Source organism: Barbus barbus, assembly GCF_936440315.1.
Source record: "Barbus barbus genome assembly, chromosome: 38".
Taxonomy (NCBI): domain Eukaryota; kingdom Metazoa; phylum Chordata; class Actinopteri; order Cypriniformes; family Cyprinidae; genus Barbus; species Barbus barbus.
This window is the reverse complement of record NC_136716.1, coordinates 12975903-12997653: the sequence shown is the minus strand read 5'-3', so window position 1 is coordinate 12997653 and position 21751 is coordinate 12975903. Positions and strand designations below refer to the sequence as shown.

Below are 21751 nucleotides of genomic sequence, written 5' to 3'. Positions count from 1 at the left end.
TTTATTATTTTAAAAAAGGTTAACTAATCCTTTAACATTTGTGCCCAAACAGAAAGCAACTTTAAAAAATAAACCGACCTTTAGAAATATTAAGTAGCGTAAAAGGTGACAACTAGCCTCCGTCTACCCCTTTATATCAGAAGAGCAGTTTTGATGTAGAAATAAGTGGGCTCCACAAATACAAGCATTCTCTATACACATGTTTTCCACTGAACATCAAATCTCCAGTGTACAAAGACGGCGGTACATGCAGGGGTTTATTCGTGTGAAACTTCTGCTCTGCAGTTCAACAGTGAAGTATAATCTCAGTGGCAGAGCGTTTTTGCATGTGGTAGCTGTCTGAAAAAGACCAAATACCCCATGCACTTCTGCTCAAATTCTGGTCATGTATTGCGCTCCAGTGTTTTTGAGGTACAATGTATAATAAACGAGTCTGTGACAGAAATGACAGATTGTAGTGTAGTGCATCTGCAAAAGGCAGGATTTTGGAAGCTTCCCAACTTAAAAATGGGAAGCTGAGAGAGAGAAAGAGAGACAGAAAGATAATGAGATAGAGTGAAGCCGGATGGAACGGGAAAGGAGAGGGAGGTGAAAGAGTAACAGACATTGAACAAGAGAAAGGGAGAGAAGGGGGAATAAAAGGAAAGTCGAGAAATAGGAACACGGGCATGCAGGAAAATAAGGAAGTGCCTCCAAACAGCAGAAACTTTGGGGAAGAATAAATGTCACTGTTCCAAAAAGACTGAAGCCATATTAATCTCCTGGATAGCCTTCAAGCCCACCGCACATTAGAGGAAATAGCCCAGCTAGGCTGCCGACCCTTTCAATCTTCCCGCGTTCCTCAGAGAATCTTTTGTACAGCCAAGGCCCAATGCAATAAAGAGTGATTGAACATCGCTTGAGAAACCACCCATGGAAGGAGCTGGTTTACATTTTAATTATATCAAACAATAAAGCTGGAGAAAATCGGTAGAAGCAGGTAAAGGCCGCAATTTACTGCAAGGCAGAGCCATTTACCTCATCAGACTGTGATGGCCTTTTATTGATGTTAAGGGCACCGCTTTGGAGAGGAGTGCTGTATAATTATACTACATCAATCTTGGTCGGACCGCACCATGGTATTTGATGTAATTGAAATTATGGAAATTGTCAGAAGCTGTTTTAAAAGAAAGATTATTACAGTTTTTCCCGCCAATGCAGTGAAGCTGTTTTCTCTGCTGAGGGCTTTGGATAGGCAGAGTTTCTCCTAAATTATTTATTCTTATTTTTTCTATTTTTTTATTTCGTTTAGACAGACAGACAGATGTGAAATTATGGAAAATGCAGGCGTTGTTTAAAAGTTTTTTGTTTTGTTTTGTTTTTTACCCCAGTAAGGCACTGTAGCTGTTTTTATTATTTAGTTCAATCAGACAGATATATAGACATATTTAAATTTTCAAAAATGTAACCATTTTTCTTTTCTATAAAAATAAGTCTAAAGACTAAAGTAAAATGAATAGAATGATAAAAAATAATTAAAATATATATAGATAGATAGATTTCATTCTTTTGGCAGAAATAATATATGTTATATGTCAAGAATAGGGATGAGCAGGAACTCGCCTCCCATTTTTTCCAGAAACAGTTGTTTGAGTTAGAACATCCTTATACGACATGCTGATTGGTTGTCGGATTGATGGTGGACGGGAATCTGGCTTGTTTGCCCTCTGCCCTTGTACATCTCAGAGGCTTATATAGATCTCCAATCTCCTCGAGCGTGTGACACATTAGCGATACGGCTGTCTCGTGATACTAAACGACAGTGCCTCGAGCCATTGGTTATGCTAATTCAGTGCTATATCGTCAATATACATCAGGGAAAGGCGGACAGAAGTATATACAGGTCTCTTTGAGGGGTTGTGGCCTTTAAGCCTGGTTTCTAACACCAAGGTGCTAAACATCCCCAGGAGTGAGTCTTGACCCCCCAGAGACAGTCGTGTCAGGCTTCATTCTGACACCAGGCTAACCACAGCAGGCACTGCCAGACAAAGGTCACGGTGCATATACAACACCTCCTTTCCTTGCTGCTTTTCCTAGCGGGACAGAAGAGCCGCTGTAATATTCATTAGGGTTGCTGGGCTTCCTGCAGTTGTGGGATTACACAAACCAAACATAAAATTTAAAATGTTGTTTGTCAATTTGCTAAAATTTCATGACACTGAGGGAATCCACTGAGGGAGTGTTTGATGGGGTTTGACAAAAACTCTGATAGGAAGTTAAGTAAAACAAATATCTAATGATGAAATGTGATTGGATGAGAGAGAAGACCAGATGATGCTTGGCCGGGGTGCATGTGCGCCTGACAGAACCTTGCTAAAATGCCCCATCCATCCATCTGCTTTTTTTTTTTTTTTCAATACAGAATTGCTAATCGAATATTGAAACCAATATTCTGTTTGGATGTATACTCAAATTCCAATCCAGTTTTAAAATGTAACTTATTCCTGTGATTTCAAAGCTGAATTTTTAGCATCATTACTCCAGTCACACTGACAAAAAAAACCTTTAAAATATTACACTATTTTGTCAAACTACAAGTGAAGTTAGACATCACAACATGAAAACATACAGTATGCAAAAAGTTTGATAAAAAATTACATTGAAAATGTTATTACATTTGCAAATGTATAAATCACACTGTAGACACACTAAAATGAAGAGTAACCCTTTTTTCTGTGGTGTTGGTAAAGTAGACTGGGTCAAGCAACAGAAAGTTGTGCTGTACACCTGGTGATGGGCGTAGTAATGGAGTCATTTACCTCAGCTGTCAGAACATACAAAATAACTGCCCTTCCCTGGATCCCCTGTGGTATCCGAGCTAACAGATAGCATTGTGTTTGGCTGGCAATAAAACCCTTTGAAACTGCATCTAAACAACTGTGCGACATGATGAATGTCCAAGTCTTGTTTTGCTGCCTGGAGTTTTTCTCACTCTGTCTGCACTGTCATGTTCAAACAAGTTTCATATCAGAGACTAACTGTTTTTTGTTCAAAATCGGATGTGGGATCTCTGATATCTCTGACTATCAACCAAAAAGTGCTCCCTTTTGCACACCAATCTCTCCAAACATCTGGTAAATAGGTGTTTAATTTAATTTTTAGACACTAAAACAAATTATAATAAGAAATATATCACGTTACCAAAAGAAGTTACATGTTCACACAGGCTACATCTACTTGATCAAAAACACTGTAAAACCAGTAATATTGTGAAATATTCTTACAATTTAAAACAACCTTTTTTGCTATTTTAATATATTTTACAATGGTATTTATTTCTGTAATGGCAAAACTGAATTTTCAGCATTTTGTTTTTTCTCACTTTTGAGCACCTTAAATGTCACTTTTGATCAATTTAATGCATCATTCTTTTATTATTCATGAAAGAATTTATTTTAAAAAAACATTACTGACCCCAAACTCTTGAACGGTAGTGCAAATTATATTTTTCTGTAATAAAACTAAACTAAAAAAAATAAAAAAATTATTAACTAATCTATCTTAATCTGTTTGTGATATTTTTCTGTAAAATCGGGGTTGTAAATGTCCAAATGTCTAAGCTGGAAATCATTCAAGTGCTGTTATATTGCATTTCTGTATTGCGAGTATGGACCGTGGCATAAAGCATGGAAATAAAAGATTATTTTCAGACAGCAAAACAAGTCAAATGAGGAGGGGAAAAAACTAATTGGTGAAGTGACAGGAAGGTGGATCTGCCAACAAGACAGTCAGCTGAGTGGACTGCGTGGCCGGTGAACATTGCGCTAAACCTACTGCTGCAGGTTGAAGACCCATTTGATGTGTTGATAGTGAAGCATAGAGGGCAGATTACGCAGTCTCATGACAGGTTAGTGCTGGTGTCCCTTTAATCTCATGCCTGGTGCACCCAGACACAGCACCTGGCACCTGCCTGTATAGCACAGAGTGACAAAAACTGACCCAGACAGACATTTGATCAAGGTAAAAACACAACCAATGAATCTCTATAAGTCTAAAACAAAATTTTACTTCATAAAAAAACAAACTGCCATGAGAACCGGGTTACACATCATAGATGACGTCAGATTTCAGACGCTTGCCCCAATTCAATCTGCAACGCAACCAACTGTGTCACGGCATGGCTTCAACAGGTACTTAAACAGTCCGTATACTCAAAAGAAATCATGCGTAGGTTGGCAGACTGTGCTACAGGCAACTGTAACATTAAGAGTTTCACATTTCAGACGTAATTCTCCACTCGTTAATGCTGTGCCATGCATTATTTAACCTCTTGTAAGGCTCTTATAAGGTTTTTTTTCCCCTTGTAAGATGGTTGATCTGCATTACACAGGTTTCTTAACCTGCCAGCTCTCAGCGGTCTATTCCTAAGAACTGTCAAAACATCAGTCGACACATAAAACATGTAAAATGGTGCAGAGCTAATTGCATTTAGGTTAATTAATCACTAATTTGCCATTTAGCAGCCACTTTTCATTTACAGTTTTTCTCGATTGCTAAAACACTATAACCAGGCTTTTGAACTAAAATTTCAAAACCATAATGCCGTTTTTCAAAAAGCACACCCATTTTGCTGAACTATAAATGCTATTCCCCTGCTTTGACACAGGAGTCAGATTTGGTGAACTGTTACTGCAAAACTCTACACACAAATCCCTACATTTCTCAGTGCTTACATTTAGAAAGCACTAGCATTCAATATTGTTCACTCAAGTCTGCACAGTTTGAGCTCAATTAGCACACAATTACCCAAGTGGAAACACTAGGAGTCTAAATTTATCACACACCAATCAGAACTTTCGATGGATAAAGGGCCAAAGTCAGTTTATCAGAGGCTTTGGTGCATTTCTCGAATCAGAAATGAAATTCTTAGAACTACTTGTTCAACCTCCACATCATCTAGTCACTTGTGCACATCATAAAAAGTTATTTTGAACAAGCTGTGATTGCTTTGGTACATTCAAGCAACTGATTACTGTATGTACATTTGTCTGTGGTTTCCTACATTATCAGCTGCTAATGTCATGATGCTCAAAATGTATAGTTCTCTGTGCTATAGACTTACCCCTCAAAACCTCAAGTCATTAGTTCATTGTATAAATCATTACGGTAAATCCGAAATGGTTGAACTAGTTGTCAAACTGTCAAGCATATTTTCTACACATTTCTATTAGAATTTTTATAAATTTGCCATGAATTGTTCAAGTGAATCTTGACTTTCACTAATGAAGAGAATATAGATCAACCAATGACAAACCAGTTCTCTGAAATAGCTCAAATTTACATCTCATGAACCTTCAATTGGAAAGCATATGTAGAAAGAGGACAACACAAGACTTACAAATTCTGATAGCGGACTTTCTCATTTTTATTCTCGCCTTCGTGCACATATTTCTTTTTCTATTCTATTCACAAATGACGTTGTAATGTGTTTTTTTTTTTTTGGTCAGACCACTAGTAAAAGTGTAACCGTGAATCATATCCAGTTTTTTTCAATCAATATCCCACATACAGTAATGTGTACATTTGTACTTTTGAAAGGATATATGACATGCATAAGAAGTGCAGCCTTCTGTATTTCAGTACAGTAACTGTCATCCAAACTGTTGCTATAGTTTACATCAGGTAATACTAACAGAGTGCAGTGTTATATTGACAACATGACTAAGCATTTTGCCCATCTTGTTTGTGAACAATGACACAAGGACATCAGGCATGCGAGAGGATTTTACCCCCGCTGTCTGGCCAGGGCCAGTATATAGCCGGTGATGCAGCCTGTCCCAGACCAAAGACGGGATACTGGGGCAGAATAATTATTTTTGTTGTTTGCTGTATTGTACTGTACTCTATAGTACATTAAATTGAGGAATAAAACATTTGGGGAGTACCACAAGCAACACTTATTACCGGTTTTTGTAGTATTGTTTTGAATTTATCTCATCAGTGTGTAAAACTGTGTTGTAGTGTGTGTTTTTGACTGTTTGTGTGTCATGTCTGAGAGCAAAGTTTGGTTTTTCAGCAATATTGAGTTGTTTTGAGTGGACAGCTTCATTTTCACCTGAATATAGAAAGTTTGGGGAAATGAGTTAGAAGTTATGTATTCCTGTTTACTGTTTTGAGAATACGAGGCATAGTTTCAAGAAATGTGTTTAAGCAATCGAGAAAAACTGTATTGCACCTCACAGTTCACATGGGACAGAATAGGGAGAGTGAAACTCAGCAGTTCACAAGAATACCATTCACCCCTTCTGGGATTTAAACGTTTGAGTTACAATCCAGAGCTTTAACCGCTACACTTCCCATTAAAACAAAAGGTAGCTAAAAATTGTCAAAATAAAAAAAAAGAGGAAGCATTCTTGAGATGCAGTAATTTTGCTTCTTGTGGTAATATGAGTTCCTTGAGGAAGCACCTGTCATTGGTAATGGTGTATTAGTATTGATATGGTACGTAGCATGATATCTGGAAGGGGGCTCCAACAGACAGATGTGGTTTCGATATCAACACAAGATGGAATTACTGACAGAAAACCGAATCATGGCGATACCTGACAGACAGCAGTGCAATATGAGGCCCTACTATTTACCTCAAGGGAGCACTTAACCGCCTGTTCACCCAGCATGCACTTCTGTCAGACTTTCAGCTGATTTTATGCCTTTATATCCTGGAAATGATAAATGTATTAGTTGTAGAACCCCAGAAATCTTATGCAATTTTTCAAATATATTTATTTAAAATAACTATACAATAATAGATTAAAACAAACACGTCATGTACAATAACACTCAAAACTTGAGGTTTGTAAGTTTAAGTTTTTTTTCTTTTTAAATATTTATATTAATATAATATATAATATTCTCTGATATGGTTATTAATGGTGGATTTATTTGATCAAAAATACAGTGATACTGTGAAATATTACAGTTTATTACATATATATATATATATATACACATACATACACACACACACACGTAAGAGAAACTAGTCCATTTTATTTCGGTACAACTGATTATTTTCTCATCTGATTTTTCCCCCATACGTCTGTATAACCTCCTCTGAGAAAACAGTGTTTTCTGGCACATTCTCTCGTGGTCAGCTGAAGAAAGGCCTTGAATAAACACATCCATAGTCTTTGTATGAACCCAGAGTCTTTCTATGTTTCTTAAAACATCCAATTAGACAACTTTAGACACATTGTACTGAAAAAAGACTCAAGTTCACCTGAAGCAGAGAAAATATTCCATTTGAAAGGACATTTCCAGTGTGCGCTCCATGATAATGATGAGGAAGGCATAATAATCATTCTATGTGGAACAAGAGAGAGATGATTTATACTTCTCTCTTCACCCATTTGCATATTATTAAGTAACTGCCTGCCTGTAATGGCCAGACAGAAATTAAGGTACCGAAGATAAGACTTTAGGTTAAGCATCATTACACCAAGAGAGATGAATTCTTTGATGAAGATGACAGCAAAGAAATCCATTGAGCGTACCTTCATCAAGGTCTGCATTGATCTTTTGGCACAGAGGAGCCAGGGATGTGCATAAAAGTCTTGCAGTTATGGAACCTGGGAACAGAGCCGTTTCATCAAATACATGAGTTATGAGTTTACCTAAACATGTCATGGCATGTCTGGCTTCAGTACAAGGTCACATATCTCTCTGGATATTTAAGCTTTCAAGAGAATTTAAAGTTAGTTGAAGGCATAAGCTAATTGTTTTTGGAAGATAATGCTCCCTTGATACTTCTTGAGATCAATACAGTTCACCTGCACAGTGCGAGCCAAAATATGAGTGCGGCAGAATGACAGTGTGAGAAAACCATTAAAGCAGGCTCTTCTGGCACTAATGGCAGGATTTTGTATCCAAATCTCTGTCAGCATTACACCTCGATCCAACCGCTCTTTTCTGCCTTACAGTGCATCTCTCCAAATTCTAGAGCTGAATCAATCATTTAAAAATTACAAGGATTTTCTTTAGAAGCTTCCTACTGCCATCTTTTCATAAATGGAATGGAAATTATGTTTTAATAGTCATCTTTCACAGACGTTACTCACAGGCAACATAACGTATTTTTTTAAAAGTTGGAAAAAAGAAAGCGTTTGATGATTTTAAATGCACTGTCGAAGCGCACAAAGGGAAAAGGCACAACTGACAAGTAAAGAGGCTATTTCAGACACTGATCGGTTGCCTGACTCTGGTAAAAAATATTGGATAGTAAAATGACAGGCATTGAAACTAAAAAGAAAGAGGAATTTTTGAGGGCTGAGTGCAAAGAACAGCTGATATGACTAATATTTCAATGGGAGGATATTGTAAAAGAGATAAAAGGCCCTTATATTTACATCTTTGTTATCTTATTTGTTACATCTTTTCACAATTCTTCGTTCACAGACACTGAGGCAGGAAGGATGGGTATCTGAGACAAAATTTTAAGAGTATAAAGAATATCCTAATAATAAAGGATAGAAAGTGTAACTGTTTCCCTCAAACTTGTTAATATATTACTAATCATTCATTTCCTTTTTAATAACGTTTGGACTATGGACTACCAGTGTGAACCCTAAACAGTTTACAGATGTCCTAAACCCTGTAAATTACTTGTCTGAGACCCATCGTTCCATAAAATACAAAAACCAAGCTTATTTATTATAATAAAATAAAATAATAAAATAATTATAATAATAAAAGCTGATACTTCATTCTCATAATATTGAACTGGGTGCTAAAACAACACATCATGTGAATATAAACAATGCTAGTCACGCAATATTCTTGGCGAATACCCTCTTTTATCTTCTTATAGAAAGTCCAACTAATGAAAGCTGTGGTGTAGTATACTGCACTGTATGCTGAGACTTCATTTTCAAGCAGGCCTCTATGCATTCTGAACCAATCAGTCATCCTGACAGCTGACCAGAGGGCTCTTGCCCATGTGTCAATCAACAGACAAGAGTGACGTCACCATAAGACTCTTCAGCAAGCTAATATAGAGATATATTTTACAACTTGTTCTGTTGTCACTTGATATCTTTGTCATCTAGTTTTGCACTTACGATTTGTTAATTAACTCTGTATATCAGTGATACGATGATAGGATCACAAGTTGTACTATAACCTCAGCAAACTCTCTGCTGCATCATTAATATTTTCATTATAAGTGGCTGCAGGTGAAGATCATACATTATGGGGATCGATAACACTTAAGCATCATCACGATCGCTACTGATTACATACGCTCAGATGTAGTTGAGAATATACAATGGTATGAATCTTAATGAGATATTTTTTGTTTTAGATCAATAGTACTTAATATGGCGTACTGTGTTTCAACTTAACTAAACAAGATTAATCTGAGGCATGGATTTGATTTGCATCATATACTGTGTAAATAAAAAAAAAATAAAAAAATAAAAAAAAAATTATATATATATATATATATATATATATATATATATATATATATATATATATATATATATATATATATATATAAAACATAAGGAGCATGATTCTTTCTTAGACTATTTGCATTTTTTTTAAAGGACATTCTAATTAACCATATAAAATTATGGGCTCAAAACACTGCGTTTGAATTAATTCCACTGATGGCCCTCAAACTCAGCTCATGTAAAACAACAAACACCACAATACTTTACTCCATTGTTTGCTAATTTAAATTTGAGAACAATACATCTCTGTATAATTATTATAAAGTCAATTAAGATAAATGCATGGTTTTAATATACAGTCACTTACTGAAATAGATTAATGCTCAGAGTCTGTTTGGATGGAATGCTTTAGAGTTCATCCATACGTATTGCAAATACTGAAATTTACACCACTGGCTTATTTACATACGCTTGCACAGTATATCATGAGCCATGCTACAGGTTTCTAAAACGCACTTAGGCAAATAGATCAATATTCTATATAAAACTAGTAGGAATGAATGAGGCCCTTTAGACACACAGAGTTCTGAATTGTCTGCTAACTGTTGCGATACGAAACTGATGTAATGTGTTCATTTTAAATCAGGTTGTTCATAGACCTTATTAGTAGCTAGCGTAAATGTGAGAACACACTATTCCCTCCACTGACTCACAGCTTAACTGCGCTACCCCTTGTCACTATCGGTTATGTATGTCATTCTCTTCCATTGTCAGACTGTTAGCAAACATAAACATGCAAAACATATGTTACATTTCCCTGCTGATCACATCTGATGGCCAGTCTATAGCAGATACCATGTCTATTATAAATTGTCAATGAACTAGTCAGAAAAAAAAAAACAGCACCGAATGAGAGTAGCTAGCAGATTACGAAGTCGAATTTTGCTGCTGCAGTGTTAGTCTGATGGTATTACATGGTATAAGATTAACAACACCAGTCCAGTTTCATAACAATTATTAAACTCATTTCAACTATCAACATTTCTTGATATTGGGTCAGTTGTGTTTAGCATACAAAGCTGATGATTGTGAATTAGGGCAGAACTATACAGCACAAAAACGTTTTGACATAATATTCATTATCTTGATAATTATGTTTTCCACTCATTTTGAACACAATGAAGAATCATTTATATGCACCCATATAACAAAACATGACACCAGCAATGCTTATTTACATACAGTGGCTTGCAAAAGTATTCGGCCCCCTTGAACTTTTCCACATTTTGTCACATTACAGCCACAAACATGAATCAATTTTATTGGAATTCCATGTGAAAGACCAATACAAAGTGGTGTACACGTGTGAAGTGGAACGAAAATCATACATGATTCCAAACATTTTTTACAAATAAATAACTGAAAAGTGGGGTGTGCGTAATTATTCAGCCCCCTGAGTCAATACTTTGTAGAACCACCTTTTGCTGCAATTACAGCTGCCAGTCTTTTAGAGTATGTCTCTACCAGCTTTTCCATCTAGAGACTGAAATCCTTGCCCATTCTTCTTTGCAAAACAGCTCCAGCTCAGTCAGATTAAATGGACAGCGTTTGTGAACAGCAGTTTTCAGATCTTGCCACAGATTCTCGATTGGATTTAGATCTGGACTTTGACTGGGACATTCTAACACATGGATATGTTTTGTTTTAAACCATTCCATTGTTGCCCTGGCTTTATGTTTAGGGTCGTTGTCCTGCTGGAAGGTGAACCTCCGCCCCAGTCTCAAGTCTTTTGCAGACTCCAAGAGGTTTTCTTCCAAGATTGCCCTGTATTTGGCTCCATCCATCTTCCCATCAACTCTGACCAGCTTCCCTGTCCCTGCTGAAGAGAAGCACCCCCAGAGCATGATGCTGCCACCACCATATTTGACAGTGGGGATGGTGTGTTCAGAGTGATGTGCAGTGTTAGTTTTCCGCCACATTACCAAGATGGCGCCGCTGTGTTCGGACGCCGTTAGGGTCGCTCCACTGAGAATTTGCTTCTACTTTCTTTTTTACTTAGTTTTACTTTCTCTTTTTACACATCTCACGTCGGCACTGATCACCTACAACATAGAAACACTTTTGGACATTGGAAACCGCTACACCAACCTGTTTCAGGACACTTTATCCACGAATCCTGCGTGGCCTCTGGAGATTCTTCGGAACGCGGAGATAAACAACACCCCCCCCGAGGCGACGGATCAAGAAACACCGCGGGAAGCGCGCTGGAATTCGAGTCAGACTCAGGAAAAGGGCTCACAGTCCTCCTCGCCCAAGCATTCTCCTCGCTAATGTCCAATCCTTGGAGAATAAGATGGACGATCTTAGAGCCAGGATTAGTTTCCAATGGGACATTAGGGACTGTAACATCCTTTGTTTGTCAGAAACGTGGCTTTCGTCCTCGGTCCCGGACACTGCTGTAATGCCGAGTGATAACTTCTCTGTCTTTCGGACGGACAGAACAGCAGAGGCCGGTAAATCCAGGGGTGGAGGAGTATGTTTCATGATCAACAAGAAATGGTGTGACCCCAGGAATATCTCCATTCTGTCGCGTTCCTGCTCGCCTCATCTGGAACATCTTTCCATTATCTGCCGCCCATTTTATCTGCCCCGGGAGTTTTCATCGATCATTGTTACTGCTGTGTACATTCCACCACAGGCGGACACTGGCTTGGCTGTGTCTAAGCTTCACGATGTGCTCAGCGGCCACATTAACAAACATCCTGACGCTGCCTTCATCATCGCGGGGGACTTTAACAAAGCCAACCTCAGACAGGTCATGCCGAACTTTTATCAACATGTATCCTGTCCAACTAGAGGACCAAACACACTGGATCATTGCTACACTCAGTTCAAGGATGCCTACAAAGCCCGCTCACTACCGGCTTTTGGCAAATCGGACCATGCCGCCATCTTTCTAACACCGAGATACAAACAAAGGCTCGTTCAGGAACCTCCGGTGCAGAGAGTAGTGACGCGCTGGTCCTCCCACTCAGAGACTATGCTGCAGGCGGCGCTTGATGACGTCGACTGGGACATGTTCCGGGCGAGTTCTTCTGACGTCAGCGAGTTCACGGATGTAGCATTAAGCTTCGTAAACACGCTAACCGAGCAAGCTACAGAAACAATAACGATAAGGACATTCTCCAATCAGAAACCGTGGGTGGACAGAACAATCCGTGCCACGGTTAACACACGCACTGCCGCTTACAATGAGGCTCTTCTGTCTGGGAATACGAGCGAGTACAAAGCATCGTGCTATGCTCTCCGACGCGCAGTAAGAGCCGCCAAACACAGATACAGAGAGAGAATTGAGTCTCATTTCCAGCTCAACGACTCTCGACGGATGTGGCAGGGACTGAGGACCATCTGTGACTTCGGAAACAAATCCTCCGCGGAGGTGAGAGCAGATCCGTTGCTGGCCGACGAGTTAAACATCTTCTACGGCCGCTTCGATGGCAACGGCGGCGGCGCGTTTCTGCCGACCAGCGCGTCTGGAAGCAACAGGCAGAGCAGCGATGATCCTGTAATCACCGTGTCGGAGGATGAGGTTCGGAGGGCACTAAAGAAAGTGAACGTCAGGAAAGCAGCCGGACCTGATGGGATAACCGGCCGTGTTCTGAGGTCCTGCGCCGATCAGCTCGCTGGTTTGCTCACTTCTATCTTTAATGAGTCCCTTGCTACCGCCGTGGTTCCCACCTCATTCAAAAAATCCATCATTATCCCTGTGCCAAAGAACAATAAACCCTCTTGCCTGAATGACTATCGCCCAGTTGCCCTCACATCTATAGTCATGAAGGTTTTTGAGAGACTTGTAAAGAGCCACATTTGCTCCTCCATCCCTGATACTCTGGACCCTCTTCAGTTTGCCTATCGCCCAAACAGATCCACGGACGATGCCATTTCTCACGTTCTCCACTCTTCCCTCACACACTTGGATAGCAACAATGGAAATTATGTAAGGCTGCTATTCATTGACTATAGCTCAGCTTTCAACACTATAGTCCCCATCAAGCTGGCATCTAAACTCACAGACCTCGGCCTAAACTCCTCACTCTGTGACTGGATTCAAGACTTCCTCACCGGCAGACCTCAAGTGGTGAAAGTTGGCCAGTTCACCTCAAACTCCATCACTCTGAACATAGGAGCCCCACAGGGCTGTGTCCTGAGTCCCCTGCTCTACTCTCTCTACACGCATGACTGCGTGTCCTCTCACAGCTCCACATCTATTGTCAAATTCGCTGATGATACTGTGGTTCTGGGCCTCATCTCCAACAACGATGAGACCGCATACTTGGACGAGGTAGAGAGACTCACATCATGGTGCCAGGACAACTGTCTCTCTCTGAATGTGAGCAAAACTAAAGAGCTGATCATGGACTTTAGGAAGAGACAGCAGCAGCCCTACACTCCTCTTATGATCAGTGGGACCCCTGTGGAGAGGGTGAGCAGCTTCAAGTACCTCGGTGTAAACATCTCCGAGAACCTGACTTGGACTACACACATCCAAACACAGGTTAAGAAAGCCAGGCAAAGACTGTACCATCTGCGACAGCTGAGGAAATTCAGGGTCTCACCAGCAATCCTGAAAACTTTCTATTCAGGGACCATAGAAAGTGTATTGACTCAGTGCATCTCAGTGTGGTATGGAAACAGCTCCAATCAGGACTGCAAAGCACTACAGAGAGTTGTGCGCTTAGCTGAGCGCATCTCAGGGTCTGCTCTCCCCTCTCTGCAGGGCATCTACCTCAAACGCTGCAAAAAAAGAGCTGTCAAAATCATCAAGGACTCAAATCACCCTGGTAACCAGCTATTCACTTTGCTTCCATCTGGTAAGCGCTTCCGTAGCCTGATGGCAAAAACTGAGAGACTTAGGAGGAGCTTCTTCCCCCAGGCCATCAGGCTCCTAAACTCTAACTCTGTGTCATAACATCACTTGACTCCATGTAAATATCACCATATCAATAAGCTATTCATAATTTTTCTCTACCTCATATTGCTGCTATTATATACCCTGTACAACTTTTTTGCACATTATTTTGCACATTCCTCTTAGTACTATTTAAGTCAACAACATACTGACCTGCACATTTATATTTATATTTTTTATCTATCTTTTTATTTTATTCTTTTATTTTATTTTATTTTTTTCTACTTTTCTTCTCTTAATATTTGTATACTTTATAATTGCATTGTCCTTGGAGCGGACCTGACCTACATTTCACTGCTGGTTATACTCTGTATAATTGTGTATGTGACAAATAAAACAAATAAAACTCTTATAAAACACATAGCGTTTTGCATTTTGGCCAAAAAGTTCCATTTTGGTCTCATCTGACCACGTTTGCTGTGTCCCCCACATGGCTTGTGGCAAACTGCAAACGGGACTTCTTATGGTTTTCTGTTAACAATGGCTTTCTTCTTGCCACTCTTCCATAAAGGCCAACTTTGTGCAGTGCACGACTAATAGTTGTCCTATGGACAGATTCCCCCACCTGAGCTGTAGATCTCTGCAGCTCGTCCAGAGTCACCATGGGCCTCTTGGCTGCATTTCTGATCAGCGCTCTCCTTGTTCGGCCTGTGAGTTTAGGTGGACGGCCTTGTCTTGGTAGGTTTACAGTTGTGCCATACTCCTTCCATTTCTGAATGATCGCTTGAACAGTGCTCCGTGGGATGTTCAAGGCTTTGGAAATCTTTTTGTAGCCTAAGCCTGCTTTAAATTTCTCAATAACTTTATCCCTGACCTGTCTGGTGTGTTCTTTGGACTTTATGGTGTTGTTGCTCCCAATATTCTCTTAGACAACCTCTGAGGCCGTCACAGAGCAGCTGTATTTGTACTGACATTAGATTACACACAGGTGCACTCTATTTAGTCATTAGCACTCATCAGGCAATGTCTATGGGCAACTGACTGCACTCAGACCAAAGGGGGCTGAATAATTACGCACACCCCACTTTTCAGTTATTTATTTGTAAAAAATGTTTGGAATCATGTATGATTTTCGTTCCACTTCTCACGTGTACACCACTTTGTATTGGTCTTTCACGTGGAATTCCAATAAAATTGATTCATGTTTGTGGCTGTAATGTGACAAAATGTGGAAAAGTTCAAGGGGGCCGAATACTTTTGCAAGCCACTGTATTACCTTTTTTTCAGCATTCACATAAAAAAGGAAACACTGAATCAGTTAAAAATCAATTAACTGAAATGACAGTTTGAACTGATACGGTAGGCCTACATGGAAATTAACCAAACTAACCAACCCTAAAGCAGTTTTGGCTAAATGATTAAAGGCAAGAGGCTTTTAAAACATCTTAATTGCTACTACTCTAATTATGATATGGTCTTTAAGAAACTTAATGGCCAAAAAAAGTGCATTAAAATCACAATATTCAAGATCACCAGAAAAATCAATCTACTGACATGCTCTGTTGTAAAATGTATAACCATGTAAGAGCATCTTTTTAAATAAGATTACTGTCCTGGTCACAGTTCCAAATTGACCATGAGTACTGTTCAAACTGATGTCAAACTGACCACAGATTAATTGTCTAAACACAATATATTGTGTTTTAAAGACCAGGGATAATAAACAATCAGTATGCATGCAGTACTGCTGATGTTACCCAATGTTTAGTTCTTAATGACTTAGCATCTTTAAAACAAGATCAAGGAGGAGGTCTTAACTAGATTATCCTCGAGATGAAGGATTTAGAGTATTCACAGTACACCTGCAATGAAGATACTGCAGTACCTGGATATCTTTGCTATGGAATGAAACAAACAAACAAACAAAAAAAAATATCTGATAAGTTTTTAAGATAATGTAAAGTTTAGTTGTGGTTGATTCATACTGGTTAAGCAAAGTATGCCAGATCACTATAGTCTGCCACATCCTCCACAACAAAGTACTCAGAACCAGGACTTTGCGGCATGCAAATTGTACTGAGCATTGATTTTTGTATGCGTTTGTGCTGTTACATGAGTTGCATAATTCTTTTAGGGAATCTGCCGCTAAGGCAATGCATATAGCATTTAAAGAAGACTGAAAGAGAACAAATGTAGGTGTGACTGGGGGAGGATGGTCATGCATCTTTCATAGTCATGGAAACCAACCGCCCTGATCTCCATACTAGACTGCTACACTAGTTCAATCATTAGTTCTGTCCCAAAACCTAATGATAGGCACACTAACGAAACCTGTTCCAAAAGAAGTAAAAACAGCAGATAAAGAGAGTTGAATACGGATTAGGAATATAAATGACTTAATACTAAAAAATATCAATAAAAAGGCACATCAAAAGTTGAGTTTCCTGTAGTGCGCACTAAATCAGTCCAATCAGTCTAAATCAGGGGTTACAGTTCAGGCAGGATGTTAACATAGAATACATGTATGCAGGTTTTTATACAGTGAACAAACAAAAACGCAAAACTCAAAACAAAACCAAAATACAAACAAGAAACTGAAAAAAACTAAAACAAAACCATACCAAACAAAACTGAACAAGACAACAAAAAAACAAGACTAAATGAAACAACAAAATTTTTTTTTTTAAACATTATTTTATATAAATAACTTTAATACCATTGATTGTTTTAACAAAAAGAAAATCATCCCAATATAGTCCTTTGAAATTGAGATTCAATTGATTTCACCCAGTGGTTCTTATTTGGTACAACGAAAACCACAAAGTGATCTGAAGATTTCAATAAAACCCTGCTATCATAATGTTGGAGTAGGATCTGAACTGCACAAACATGAAGGCGCACTCAGAATCTCTGCTGTGGTGGAGCACTCAGGCTTTGATCTGAGAATAGAGGACAGGAGACTGCTGATCCATTTCCTCTTTCTGTGTGACCCATTTTCCTGCGACTCATGCTACAGTGAGATTGCCTCGCAACCCCCAGACCCTACAAACACTCCTTCCTGCGGACACAAGTGATTGAATCTAATTATTTCCTAATCCTTTTTAGCTCCATGTTTATGATTCAAATTTATACACCCACACAGATGGACGAGCCACGAACGCCGGCTTAGGTTGCGTATTCCGACTCGGAATCAGGGCTTCGAGCTCTCGTGATCCAGCAGTAATTAAATCCAGCGCCTTGACAAGCAAGAGGCCACGGCGAGACAGACATAATTGCAGCCTTTGAGATATTCATGCGCAAACTGCTTTGTATACTGTGACAGCTTAGCAGGTTCAGCCAACACAAACTTGAGTCTAATTAATTTGAATCAGTAATTTGCATAACTAAATCAATTCTCATAATCACGAGGCGTTTCACCCTCAGCAATAAACATCTGTGTCCTTTGTGGTTTATTACATTCACTATGAAAAACATAGCTGAGCTTTGTGTGTGCACGTGTATGTTGAGGCATCTTTTGCAAACGCTTTCTCTAATAAATATTTTACATTTGCACTTTTATTCAAAAATATTTGACTCCATATTTTATGCTAATGTTCCCCAGGGTTTGCCAACACAAGAAGTTTGCAAAGGAAATGAAGCAGTCATGCCTGCAAGCGGCGTGTTCTGTAGAGTTGCAGAATTACAACGGATGTAAATTCTTGTCTAGGAGCGACTTGGCATGGCGTTTGCAGTTCAGGAAATATAAACCGCTAGCAACAAAGGGTACAGAAGCGGTTTAGTATGCGAGTGCAAACATTTGCAACAAACAGTGAAAAGAGCTGAAACATTCAGGTACAAAGCCAACATGGAAGTCACATGTGTGAGAAACGAAGGCTAGGGGGCCGAATATGTAATAGGACACCCCCCCAACAGTGTGTTCCCACAGATCACTACAGATATCACATCCCATGGCTCCATGTCTCTCGTTCCACCGTGTTCCCAGTGTAATTATACTGATGCAGTGCTGCTACATGAGCGTTCTTCTCCCTGTGGCAGCAGAACTCCCTATCTGGTCATACATGCATCTTGCATGTTAAACTGTTTCAATCTCCTTCTCCCACTGGCCAGATTACAGGAAAAATGACATCACTAATCCTTGAACTCAAACGAACAGAATATTATATCTAACTGACATTGCCATCACCTCTTATTACATGGCTCCACTGAGCAATCAGATATTTTAAACAGCGGCCGATTGTTATGATTGTCTTCTGTGGAACAGATATTTTGAAGAACACTGAGGTTCAAACAACATGGTGCCTTGCTGTCTTTCTGTATATGCAAAAAACATAAATAAATAAAAACAAACAAACAAAAAGCAAAGCAAATCATACATGTCGACACAAGAGTGAGCAAATTACAACATTTAATTTTTGGATAAACTATTCCGTTAATTCCTTAAAATATTATAATTCATAATTTCTATACATTATTCTAATACATTTTTCAATTCAGGGATTCACACACTTTGAAATATGAACATTATTGACCCAAAATATTTTCTTAAAGTGCCCCTCTATATCTTAAGTTAATATTCCAATAATTTCACAGCACATTCAAATAATAATAATAACAATAATAGTTTTCCATGCCCATGTATTTAGCTATATAAAAATTAGAATAATGTATAGTCATCCAATGCTAATTGCAAAACAAAACCTAACAGGGAGATCAAAACACCCCATGCATTGCACTAAAGTCTTGATCACTCCTGTATAATCAGATGATAATGACCGGCTGACTCTACATTACCATTACAATCAGTAACAGATTTATAGAAGTTCTGCTCAAGAACAAGTAATTTGAGAAAAAAAAGTAGAAAAACAAGAAATCTGGTTTTCATTTACATTTATTTATCATGGTGAGTGTCTTTTGGTGTGTACCGTATGCGTGTGATCTGTTGTCCCTAAGTTCAATCATCGGCCTGTTAAAGCTGCCTGATAGCCGAAGTGAAGCCATCAGTTTATACAGAGAATGTATCTCACACTTTCAACTACCCAAGCTAATGAAATCGCAATGACAAGGCTGACTCAGTGAGTAATCTAATATGATATTCATGTAACTGAATAAAATCTGTGTGCAGATCGTATCTGTCATTGTTTGTCTCTGGGCGGGATTCTGTCTCGTTTTACCAACGCTGACAAAGGAAGGTGACAAATAGCGAGACAATGTACTACACTATGTTCTACAGCACATCTATGCTATGCTAAACGGCATGTGGCCTGATTCGTTTCGGTAATTAGTCCCATCTCATATTTACTGCGCCCTAAAGCTAATGATACTGGGAGAAAATATTTCCAGGTGGCATCTTTTCATATTCATGTCTCAAATTCTCGGCTGATTGGAGACTTCAATAAGGGACACGGTACTGTCATCTTCCTCCCTTGTCAGAGCGATTAAATTCATTAAAAGCTCTTCAAATAATTGAGGCTCATCTACAGCAGAGCAAATATTCAATTAATACAGACAATTTAATAACTGTGATTCCCTCAATCCAAAGCACATAACCTTGACGCATGTCTGCGCTTGATTAATTGGTTTTCTATTCTGAGGTCATTTTAATTTCCTTTAACTATTCATTAGTCCATTTATCATGCTGTGGAGAGACTGGCAATGTAAACTCCACTCTGACAGAAACTCAAACACATATGGTGTGACTTCAAACACACTCACTACAGTCCAGTACAACTGAAACCAAAATATCCCTGTGGAAAAAAATGATTTGTCTAGCATGTTGCAGGAAACTTGACAGGGACTATCTGAAACAATCTCTAAAAAAAGATCTAAACTTTTCAACCTGTGCAACTCATGAACTTTCCATGCTGATATTTTTTATCAAGCAAAAATCTAGTAAATGGCTTTAAATGTGCCACTAAAATCAGCAATTAACCTTTTTTAAGTTTAGGACAAAACCCTTTCATGAAATAGTTTCAATGTGAATTGCTATTCTTTTAAATTACAAATAATGAATGCAACAAATTATTTCATAAGACTTGGCATGTCAAGAGTGCTTTGGCCAAATTACCATGCAGTGGATTATTATCCTTGGTTTCTCTAGTCACTGACTGATCTGTATGAGTATGAATCTCTGCCTCTAGTGCCGCCACATGCACGACCTCAGTTACCCACTGCTGATGCATTTGAAGAGAGGATTTATTAATATGCAAAACATGCCATCCTCTCTCTATTGACTAACAAATGATGGCACTTTTATGTGGTTAGTTGATGCATAATGTGCGCATGGAAAAAAGAATTTCACAAACAAAATTTATATAAATATCGGCATGTTTAATTCAAAGTGTGTAGTTGTAAATGCCTGTGAAATTTACAAGCAATTTCTGAGTGAAAACGGTTTCTTGTTTCTTCCAATGCATCTATAACTAGTTCATTTTAAACCGTCCTGCAGTGTGACAAACCATCTCGAATGATATGAGGTCAAAGCCGCACGCATAATAATAATAAAAATGCTGTTGGAGTTTAGCATGACAGGTGGAAGGATATCAGCTACTGTAAAAACAGCAGTGGAAAAATAGTAATTCAAACTAAGCACCATAATTTACTTTACTAACTGCTCTGAATCTAGCATAACCACTGACCTAGATGCATTTTTTTTCACTGAAGTAGCATTTTCACAGTTGATCATAGCATTTTGACACTAGAAACAATGTTTACTTTTTCCGAGGCAGCTCACTGCACTGATACTGTAGCCATGCAGACATCACATAAGACATGGTTTACCTTTCGTCCGCCAGTGTTGAGCCTCAGTGGTGTCAAGAAGGGATCAAATATCATATGGCTCGTCTCAATGTTGACTGGAGACTGTCTCTTCCCCACAGAACACAGATTCCATGCAGAATTTACAAGCCCCCAGAACGATGGCACTGCAATGGGAGAAAGTATACAATGATGATTTGCAGAACATTCTAACAATCATAATCATTTGTTAATAATAAGCAGTCTTATACTGAATTTATAATAAATAAATGAATGAATAAATAAGAGCCACAAGTGGGTGTAATAATTATAAAACGAAAAATATTTCCCAAAAAGTTGAAATGTAATCTTTTTTTTGTGTGTGTATTATGATGGTAACGTAATTTCTTTTGATGACTATTCAAAACTGGAGCAGTAGGGAAGCGCAGGGCACAACCTAACACTTTTTGAATTTCTGAGTTTGTGTAAATCCACATGGGTTCAGAGTATAATTCTTTATACACATTAATTTAAAGTATGTTGCTTTGTTTCATAATTACAGTATATACATTTTTTTCATTATATACCTCAAAAGGAAGTGAAATGTGACAACATGCCCCGTACATGGGGCACATTGTAACATGGCCATATGACAGCTTAAAATGTTATCTGATCTAAT

At 38.6% G+C, this 21751-nt stretch overlaps 1 protein-coding gene across 1 annotated transcript in view; it reads right to left on the bottom strand.

The window, feature by feature from the left end:
* ca10a (carbonic anhydrase Xa) overlaps positions 1–21751 on the bottom strand; it is a 177237-nt gene that overhangs the window by 76501 nt on the left and 78985 nt on the right. Inside the window, exon 4 of the mRNA XM_079397851.1 lies at positions 21118–21260. Coding sequence (XP_079253977.1) covers positions 21118–21260 — 143 coding nt within the window. The remainder of the gene's footprint in view (positions 1–21117; positions 21261–21751) is intronic.